Genomic DNA, 11273 nt, shown 5'->3' with positions numbered 1-11273 from the left:
GTAGATTTCCCTCTCCCTATCTCTTTTTTAGTAGTTAGTAGCATTTCTATAATAATTTAATTATGATAATAATAATAATAACTAGTACTTAATTAAAATATTTACATTAGTAATTATGATATAGCTATTACCTTATCATTAACTACTATTATAAAGCATTATTATGATGTATTAATCATAAGCTATTAATTAGTTATACTATTCATAAAAATAAATATGTCAATTAATTAAACTATTTATTAATAATTAAAAATTAAACACTTGACATGAATTATCAATTATTATTATTTATTAATTTATTATTAATTATTAATTATTAAGTATTAATTATTATGATTAATATTTTAATTATTAATATTAATTATTAGGTCTTGACATAAATTATCAACTATTAATTATTAATATTGATTTATAATATTATTAATATTAATTAATAATTATTATTTTAAGTTATTTTAATATACAATACACTAATGTTACTATTCATTAAATATTCACATTCTATTTTATAATTAATAATACTATATTATACTAACATATATTAAAATCAAATACCTATATGTAGTATTAATATAATAATCACTAAATATTTATAATAAAGATTATTATATTATATTATATTAAAAATAAAAATAAGTTATTAATTTTAATTAGAATAATAATTAACATAATAATAGTTTATAATAAAATAATAATTTATCATAAAATAAAATCAATTAATTAACTCATCGATAATTAATAAAAAATTAATATTATTGAAACATGGCCGACATTCATCTCATCCCAAAACCTAATCTCCTCATTACTATTTAATCCCTCAATTGAGCTCTTCTTCTATCAAGCATTCATGAAGTCTTGATGATGGATCCGAGTTGGGATTTGAAACGTTGACGAAAAATGGTTTTTACTGTGGATTCTCTCGTAACTAAGTCAGAAGATAAAAACCACAGATGTCTTAAATCCAAAATCATTTCCCTATACGGAGGGGATACATGGAGTGAAATCATTTTACTGGAAAAATTTAGAATGAAGATAGCAAGGAGAGCTGCAGACCTGCAATTTCTTAAGAACTGTCGTGACAATAATCTCATTCCCCCATTTGCACAGATTAATCATAGACTTCATAACAAATTTAACAGCAAGGCGTTTTTTCAACTAAGCATTTCTCTAATTCGGGCAGAAATTAAGAGGGTTAGGGCTTCTTTGGATAATCTTGGACGCTCAACGTTCTCAGCACACCTGAAACTAGCCAGCATCATCAACAAGGGTCTCTAGTCTATTATTGACACCAGGGCTGCTCTGAAATCCATTAATGAAGGACACATTGCTCAGAAAATATGGCACAAGAAATTGTGCAATTTATTTAAATATAAAAATCTGAACAATGCCATTGAAAATGTGACAGACTCAGGAGGATCAGGATTGATGAGAATAAATGAAAACTTTCTGAGTCACTGTTCTTCATCAGGCATAACAAAATTTAGAACAATGGATTTGGATAAAGGGAATGCGCATAACAAAGAAATTCATCTAAGTTGTTGCTCCTCTGCTGAAGTTAGAACAACGAATTTGAAAACTGCGGATTTGGATAAAGGGACTGCGCATAACAAAGAAATTCATATGAGTTGCTGCTCTTCAGCGAAAGTTAGAACAACGAATTTGAAGACTGTGCATAATGAAATTCAAGATTCACATGCTAGAAAACTGCATAATGCAGGCAGCTATCATGTTGGCAATGTAAATCAGAAAGTTATTGCGCATAACGAAGACAGCATCGGCATCAATAGCTAAACGTTGAATCAAGTTTTGGATAACACTCGTTTGGACAGCAAGTTCACACAGAAGGGAGAGTTTAGATAGCGCTGATTTGGACAAAGATTACACGCAAAATCAAGATAACGCGGATTTGGACAGCGATGACATGCAGAAGCAAGGCTCAGATAACAAGAATTCTAACTCAGATATCGATAATATATATGACACTGTAAGCGGGATTAATCAATGTTGGAAAGCGTAGATAATTTGTTTGGCATTGTTGACAATTCAAAAAACGATAACATTGGCATAGCAGTGAATGTTTAGACAATGATAACACGCATAATCATGACTTGTCTAATGATAATGCACATAATCAGTACTCGGACAAAAGTAATACACATACCACAGCCGAAACAAGAATTAACAACAGCAATCGGTGCCTAAAAAATGTATCTGAAACTAAACTAAAAAGGAAAGTGGTAAATCTATCTTCCCAAGAATTAGATCCTGAAGTCATTAGTGTCCTCAGCAAATGTTTGGGATTTGCAGTTACTCCAAAAAGCCTTCCTATTGAAAATTTGATATGCAGCATAGAGGATGGGATTAATAATCTTCCTCTAGAAGATAAAGAAGCATTAAGACAAGAATTTTCCCTCATCATAAGAAAGGCCAAAAATCCCAAAAGTAATTTGAGTAAAGAAGAACAAAGAGCCTTGAAATCCCTGCGGAACAATGATAAAATTGTGGTTCTTAAGGCAGATAAGGGAGGGGTAGCGGTGATCTTGGATAAAGAAGACTATGTATGCAAAACGAATGAACACCTCAGATGTGGGAGTTATAAGAAGCTGAACAATAATCCCAGTCCCAAGATTATGAAGGAAGTAAAAAAGACAATTTCGGATTCCAACCTTGAAGATAAATTAAAGAAGAAATTGACCCCTTTGTGTGAAACTATCCCAAGAAGCTATGGGTTACCCAAGATCCATAAAGAAGGGGTTCCTCTTAGACCAATAGTTAATACAATTGGATCCCCAACCTATGAGCTCGCTAAGTATGTTGTGAAAATCCTTAAGCCCCTTGTCAGAAACACTGACTCTTTCATCAAAGACTCCCATGATTTTGTGAATCTTATTAAAAATGAGAAGATAGAACGTGACGACATCCTTTTTATCTTTGACGTAGTGTCCTTATTCACCAAGATTCCTCTTGATGAAGCCATTCAGGTTATAAGAGATATTACTGATCCAGGAACTGCAAAAATTGGCCGAAATCTGCTTGCGATCAACTGTCTTCACTTTCCAAGGAATATATTATGAACAGACATCCGGTGTGGCAATGGGATCACCTCTTTTGCCAAGCGTGGCCAACTTATACATGGAATACTTTGAAAAGAAAGCCCTGGAATCTTACCCTTTGAAGCGAGCTTGGTGGAAGCGATTCGTCGATGATACCAATATAAAATGGACACACGGTAAAACAGAGCTTGAAAAGTCTTTATTCACCTGAATTCTATCTCACCAGAAATAAAATTTACCATGGAACTTGAAGAAAACATGAGCATTCCATTTTTAGATGTGCTCATTATGAGAAAAGAGGATGGCTCTTTAGGGCATAAGGTTTTCAGGAAGTCAACCCTCAGAGAAAGCTACCTCCATGCTAATTCCCACCATCACCCAGCCTAGAAATTTGGTGTTTTAAACACTCTTGCTATCAGGTCCCTTCGAATTTCTGACGCTGAGCATATTAATGAAGAAAAGAAACATTTAGTTTCTACCTTTAAGAGTATAGGCTAAAAAGAAAAAGAGATTAAAAGAGATATAGAGAAAGCTGAAAGAAGGATGTTATCTCATAAACCTAAGGCTCAATACCAGTCTCAGTGTGGTAGGGTTTTCCTACCTTATATTCATGGAGTAACAGATAAGATTGCTAAAATTCTAAGGAAGAAAAACATAAACACGTAATTCTCAGCACCTGGAACTATTAGGCAAGGTATGAGGTTGGTCAAAGATAGTATTGATAGACATCAGCTTAAGGGAGTCTATAAAATAGATTGTTCATGTGGAAAAAGCTACATTGGTGAAACAATTCAATCACTGCAGACTAGACTCAAGGAGCATGGAGCTGATATTAAGAATGAAAGGTCTTGTACCTCGGCCTTGGCAGAACACTCCTCAAAAACAAAACACCATGTCTGTTTGGAAAGCGCCTTAATTGTCGCAAGGGAAGAACATCCTCATAGACGAAAGATTAGAGAAGCTCTTGAAATTATGAAGCATCCGCATAATCTCAACAGAGACAATGGTATGGAGATTAGTGGTAGCTGGCTTCCCCTAATCAGAGAAATTAAGGTCAACAATACATCTTGGGCTTAGCATTTAGTGGTAGATTTCCCTCTCCCTTTCTCTTTTTTAGTAGTTAGTAGCATTGCTATAATAATTTAATTATGATAATAATAATAATAATAACTAGTACTTAATTACAATATTTACATTAGTAATTATGATATAGCTATTACCTTGTCATTAATTATTATTATAAAGCATTATTATGATGTATTAATCATAAGCTATTAATTAGTTATACTATTCATAAAAAAAAAAATATTAATGAATTAAACTATTTATTAATAATTAAAAATTAAACACTTGACATGAATTATCAATTATTATTATTTATTAATTAAATATTAATTATTAATTATTATGATTACTATTTTAATTATTAATATTGATTTCTAATATTATTAATATTAAGTCATAATTATTATTTTAAGTTATTTGAATATACAATACACTAATGTGGATATTTGTTGTAGGTGAGGTTTAGAATGAAGAGGAACCTACCGATAGGAAATTCTCCTAACTTCTTGGTTGTGCATGAGTTAGCTGCTGAACAGGAGAGCGGAGGCGAGAACGGAACTAGGGTTCTGCGAAATCCCTCAATGGCGCCGACGGCACTGAGCGGAAGACGCACAAAAACTGTAAGAATTTCACTGCAGCGTGACAGAGCTGCAGGGTACTAGCAAGAGACAATGGAACAGCCTCAGGGGGGGGCGTCAGAGCCCTCCCCTTCACAGCACATGCCTGAGCAAACCGTCATCTTTGGATCAGTGGATCAGGAAATCCTGAACAAAGGGAAACAACAACAAAATGATGAAAAGGAGACAGAACATCGGAAAAACAAGGACAACAACACGCAAGAAGGACAAGAAACTCCATATCAAAGCCCGAAAATCTCCTCATCTACATGCCGACCAGTGGCCAAAGAACGGCCACAAATAGAGCTGCCCGACGACAAAATAGACAGGAGAATAGAGTACATGACTGATCATTCCCTCATTGGGAAGTTCATAGGGTTTTGGCCGATTGAGAAAGCTTTATATGGATGGATTGCGGCGAAATGGAAACCCAAAGGAGATGTCACCCTTCAGCTGGGGCCGAAAGGCTTCTTCACCGCAATTTTTTTCTGTCTAGAGGACAAATATAGGGTCCTGGAAGAAGGGCCTTACTTTTTTAACTCAGCGGGACTATATCTGAGGGAATGGATTCCAAGATTCAACCCAGATAAAGAAGACCTCACTTGGGCCCCGGTATGGATCAGATTATACTCTCTTCCAGATGAATATTGGGACGAGGACATTCTCAAGGGTATTGAAAATGGAGTGGGAGAATACATCAGAGCAGCAGAAGAAACCAAATCGCGAAAGTATATCTCCTATGCTCGAATATGTGTTTTTATCCGCCTGAATGAAGCTCTACCAGAGTCGATAACTCTTGCCCACAGAGATGAAGAATGGATCCAGCCTCTCGACTATGAACACGTGCCCTTTAGGTGCAGAAAATGCCATGCACTGGGGCATCTCTTCAAGGACTGCCCTCTAAATACCAAAGCCAATACCCCTGTCCCTTCTGATAACCCAACCCAAGACGGCTTCACCAAAGTCACAAGTCGGAAGCGCTCACATAAAAAGCCTCAGAATGGAACCAAACCCCAGCCTAACAAACCCCAAGATCCAGCTTCCAACAACAGCTTTGATATACTTGCTCAGACCCCTGAAGATCAACCCCTGACCACTGAACCCAACCCTACTCGTCCATCTTCTTCTTCCCACCCACCTTCCTCTGATCCCCCCTCCAAATCTCATTCCCCCATCGTCACCCCTTCTATCCTAAGCAGAAGTCAGAAAGAACCAGTGGAGATTCACAAGAACATGGAAGTTGACGGTAAGGAAGACGTACCCCAGGACTCAGAGATCAATAAAGAAGAAAGCAGTCAAGTGCAGCAAATGGAAGAAGAGCCAGAGAGCATAGATCTAAATGGTCTGGACATTCTGGAACTAGAACTAGCTTGCAAAAAAAGAGCATATGACACAATATCTGAGCATCAACTCAACAAGCTTGAAGTGGTTATCTCAAGAGCCTACCATCAACACCAACTAGGGATACAACCAGGTAGTCATTGGGATGGCAGCCTGCGCCCAAAAGATTCCAAAAAGAGAGGAAGGAAAACAGACCTACAACGAGCCATCGAGGTTGGGAAAATCCTGGTAGATTCAGGCAGATATGCTAAGTTAACGAAGTACTACAGGCCCTCCAACAATAGTTGAACCATGAAGCTTGTATCCTGGAACTTAAGAGGGCTTAACAGATGTGCTTTCTCCAGGAAACCAAATGTAATAGTTCTACTCTAGGCAACATACTCTCAAAAGCGTGGCCAGGTTGTCGATCGGTTGCTGTAGACGCCTTGGGAGCCTCAGGAGGAATTGCTATAGCATGGAACACCCAAGCGGTAACTCTCACAGATTTTCATGCCTCTCATCATCTCATACAGGCAGCCTTCCATATATTGGGCACCAATATTCATGGCAACTTATCAAATGCATATTTTCCACAAGATACAGGTAGTAAAATCATGCTCCTTGACACTATAGAAGCTCTGAGCAATAACAGAAGACACCCGCTATGGATCGTGGCAGGGGACTTTAATATGATCACCAACAGTGAGGAAAAGATAGGAGGGAGAATCAGAATGGAGCCAGAAGTTGCGTGCTTCAAGGAATTCATCCAAACTATGTCTCTAATCGATATGCCGTTCTGCAATGACACCTTCACCTGGAGCAATCGCAGAGCTGGCAAGTCCCAAATCGCCTCCAAATTAGATCGCTTTCTCATCTCTAACAATTCGGTGCACCTAGGAGGAGATATCTCAGCAGAAATACTGGCACACACTGGGTCGGATCACTGGTTGATTGCTTTACAATGGAGGAGACCAGGGGATTTGACAAAAAGACCCTTCCGCTTTGAGGGTTTTTGGCTTTCACACCCTGCATTCAAGGATTTCGTCAAGACCACTTGGGCATCTTTCGTCCCCCCAGAAGGTGCAAAAATGTATCAATTTCAACAGAAGCTAAGATTTCTAAAAAATCAACTAAAAATATGGAATAGGGAGACCTTTGGAAATATATTTAAGGCGCAACAAGAGTTGAATCAAGAACTGGTGAATCTCCAACAAAAGATAATCACAGAAGGGCATACAGAGACTACTCTGGACCAGGAACGGTTCATTCACAGTCAGCTTGAAGAAAGGAGAAAGCAGGAGGAAATCTACTGGAGGCAAAAATCTAGAGTCAGGTGGGTGAAGGAGGGGGAGCGCAACACCAAATTTTTCCACAGAACCACGGTGCAGAGAAGGATGCACAATACTATCCCCTTCATCCAGAATCAAACAGGGGAAAAAGTCGAGAAGCATGAGGAAATCGAAGAGGTTCTCCTCAATCATTTCCAACATGTCCACCGGGAACCAATAGATGACAGGCAACAGGCTATTGAGAAAATAATCAGAAATGTGGCAAAACTCATCACGGAGGATCACAATGAGCTTCTAATGCGCCCTATTCTTCCACAGGAGGTAGACGACGCAATGGCCCAGCTCAAAGATGGTAAGGCCCCTGGCCCAGATGGATTCACCACCACGTTCTTCCATGCCTTTTGGGACATGATAAAGTTGGAGGTTTGGCAGATTGTTGAGGAATCCAGGGCCATGCACTGGCTCCTCCCCTCCCTCAATTCCACTTTTATCACTCTCATTCCCAAGGAGGAGAATTCCATTACCCCTGACAAGTTCAGGCCCATCGCTCTCTCTAACGTCATCTACAAAGTCATATCAAAAGTCATTGCAAACAGGCTAAAGCCCCTATTACCTCTGCTTATCTCTCCGGAACAGTCGGGGTACGTGGAGGGACGACAGATAATGGATGGCATCCTCCTCACGCACGAGATAATCCACTCCCTCAAGCACTCTAAACAAGCAGGTATGATTCTCAAACTGGATCTTTCTAAAGCTTTCGACAAGATCAGTTGGACTTATATTCATCATATTTTAAAAGCTTTTGGATTTGGTTCCATGTGGATTCGCTGGATCATGAGCCTTATCACTTCCACCCACTTCTCCATCCTGGTGAATGGTATCCCTTCTCGTCCTTTCAAGCCATCTCGAGGTATCAGGCAAGGTGACCCCCTATCCCCCTTCCTTTTTGTTCTGATGGCTGAAGGTCTTGGTAGACACATCAAACGCGCCCTCCATTCCCAACAGCTTAAAGGCTTTACGGTCCACAATACCCCTGCCACCTCTCATCAGCAATTTGTTGATGATACCATGCTTTTTGGCTACCCTTCTGTCTAGAAAGCCTCTCGCTTCAAATCCCTCCTCAACGACTTCTCTAAGGCTTCTGGCACCTATGTCAACACCTCCAAGTCGCAGATATTCTTCTTTCATACTCCTTCGGTTAAATCTGCAGTCACTCGCATTCTTGGCTTCCCCTCTGCTACCCTCCCCTCCAAATATCTTGGCGCTCCCCTCACTGCTTCTGCCATAAAGCATCCCGCTTGGAGCTCTCTCCTAGAGAAGCTTGAGTCCCGCCTCAACCTTTGGACTTACAGATCTCTAAACCTCGCCAGTCGGGTGGTGCTCATCAAATCTGTACTTCAAGCCATGCCTCTCTACCTCTTCTCCATTCTAGCAGCACCTAAGTGGGTCCTAAAAAGAATAAGGAGCCTACAGCGTGACTTTCTTTGGGTCAGCTCGGCAACAAATCGCAAATGGGCTCTGGTTAAATGGACTTCTGTTTGCATGCCCAAAGACAAGGGCGACATTGGGCTAAGGGACCCAGAGTACAGTAACTCCATCATGAATGCTAAGATTTGGTGGCAATGGATCACTAACCGAGAAAAGCCATGGGTAAAAATCTGGACAGCCAAATATGCTAACAACAGACCTCAAGAAGAGCTCATCAGGTTTACTCCCACTGAAAAAGGGTCGTTAATCTGGAATGTCGCCAAACAACACTATCATTTAATTCAACAGCACAGCTTCTGGGAGATCACGAATGGTAGCTCGGCTAGATTTTGGACAGACACCTGGAACCAAATGCCTAGGCTTACTAGTGTTCTTACACCATCTTTGATACCAGACAGGCAGGAGCAGCAACAGGATAAAGTCCATCATTTTTGGATGCAGGAGATGGAGCACGGGTACAGAAAATGGAGACAGAGTAATCAAATTCTCAGCAACACAAACACACAGGAGATAGAAGAATTCGAGAAAGAGCTAAGAAAACGAAGCATAAGGCATTATGAAGGCCACGACATTATCAGATGGGGTTATCAACCCAAAGGGTCCTACACCACCTCCGAAGCCTACAAGCTGGTTTGCAACTTCCCCTCTCCTACTGATCCTTTATGGAGCAAACTTTGGGAACTCGGATCATGGCCCAAAATTTCCTACTTCCTCTGGCTTGTAGGACGTAAAAGAATCCTCACTTGCGATAAACTAAGGAGAAGAAGCTTCCAAGGCCCTTCTGTATGCCATAACTGCTTTCAAAGCGAAGAAACCCTTCAGCACCTCTTAGATACTGGTCCCTTAGCCAATCAGCTATGGGAAAAGGTGAGCTTCAAATGCCAAAAAAGATGCAGAGGGGATGACGACATCATCAACACCATAAGGCAATGGCCAAAAAGCCCCTACAACTGTGAGATCCTCAACCACCTGTGGAAAATCATTATGGGATTAGTCCTATGGAATATCTGGAAGGAAAGAAATAAACGCATCTTCAAAAACAAGAGCTCTCCTATTGAAGAAATATGGAACAGGATACACGGGAATCTCAAAGAAACTATGATGCTCTGATCTTGGACGAAGGAGGATCTCCCTTCAACAAACAATGATAAAAACATCCTCGACAATTGGCAACTGCAACTGCCACAAGAAGTTTACAAGCATCGCCCTTCCAATAGCAATATCAAGGACAACAACTGCTAGAAAGGCCCCCCTATTAACTCTTTCAAACTCAACTTTGATGGGGCTTCCAAAGGCAATCCTGGAGCTGCTGGATTCGGAGGAATTCTGAGGAACCATGATGGTACTCCTCTGCAGATCTACTTTGGAAACATGGGGTGGGATACCAACAACTCCGCTGAACTAGAGGGCCTCTGGCAAGGTCTCCTACTAGCGGAAAATCTCAGTCTCCAACCCTTGATTGTGGAAGGGGATTCCCAGCTTCTCATCAACATGGCCACCCGCATACAGAATGGCTCCCAAGCCAGGAAAATCGCCTCAAGCTGGAGATTAGAAGCCAGGCTAAACATCATGGAACAATATCTGCGCAATAACAGAGCCATCTCCTTTAATCACATAAGAAGAGAGGACAATAAGATAGCTGACCTCCTGGCCAACATTGGGGTAGAAAATGATCAGGTCATCCTATCAGGAACCACGAACATCATTCAAAACAATCTCCAAGCCCAAGAATGTGAATGCCTCATCCAAAAAGATGCAGTCTCCCTGAATGCGGGTGTTCGCACGGCAGAAGGTGAGAGGCCACATGGCCAACATGTGCCGCCATGAGATTATATGCAGGAGGACACTCAGATCGCCGCCAAGGAATTAAATTCTGAGGCATTAGCTCAGAGCCTTCAATGAAATCTAAGGCGAATTGTGGAGGTTGCAGAGCGCATTTATGGCGCCCAGGATTCAAGAGAATGCTGAGAGGGTTAAGTTGGGTGATTGTATGGGGAAGAACCATATTCAGAGTGAGAGGCACATTGCGCAGGCTGGTGTGGGTAATCTCTTCCTTCTGGCAGACGCTGCGGTTGTTACAGCCAGTTCACAAGCGGTCAAGGGATATTTCGAGCTTGAATTCCCTGTTGACAGAGGCGTGGGTATCACTGTGTTATTTTCAAGAGTTGAGGAGAGAGAACTTCACTCCGCTGGGAAGCGACTCAAGCAGGGGAAACCTACAATTGAAGCTCTGTTTTATATCGCCAGCTCCACTGCCAACATGGCCAGGCCAAGGGAAAGAATGCCATGTAGACGCGGCTCTGGTCGAGGGGGCTCCTCACGCCATCCAGCAACGGATTCCCACCACCATTGCTGTTGTTGTTACTGTCACAGAAGGGTCGGGGCTACCCACATGCAGGCTACCCAGTTCATGGACACGAGAAGCCCCACTGCAGGACCAC

At 40.6% G+C, this 11273-nt stretch overlaps 1 protein-coding gene across 1 annotated transcript; it reads left to right on the top strand.

Annotated features, from left to right (window-relative positions):
* Positions 1-4789: 4789 nt before the first annotated feature.
* On the top strand, positions 4790-10659 carry LOC149163922 (uncharacterized). The gene is made up of 5 exons (XM_089429304.1): positions 4790-6304; positions 6421-7001; positions 7203-8254; positions 8555-9307; positions 10127-10659. Exons 1-5 carry the CDS (start codon positions 4790-4792, stop codon positions 10657-10659), a joined length of 4434 nt encoding a protein of 1477 aa, XP_089285430.1.
* The last annotated feature ends 614 nt before the right edge of the window (positions 10660-11273 follow it).

This window comes from Pinus tabuliformis, chromosome 5_1 (genome assembly GCF_031772625.1).
Source record: "Pinus tabuliformis cultivar Carrire ecotype Pingquan chromosome 5_1, CPIR1, whole genome shotgun sequence".
Taxonomy (NCBI): domain Eukaryota; kingdom Viridiplantae; phylum Streptophyta; class Pinopsida; order Pinales; family Pinaceae; genus Pinus; species Pinus tabuliformis.
Note: the sequence above shows the minus strand (reverse complement) of the source record. Positions and strands in the feature narration are given on the sequence as shown.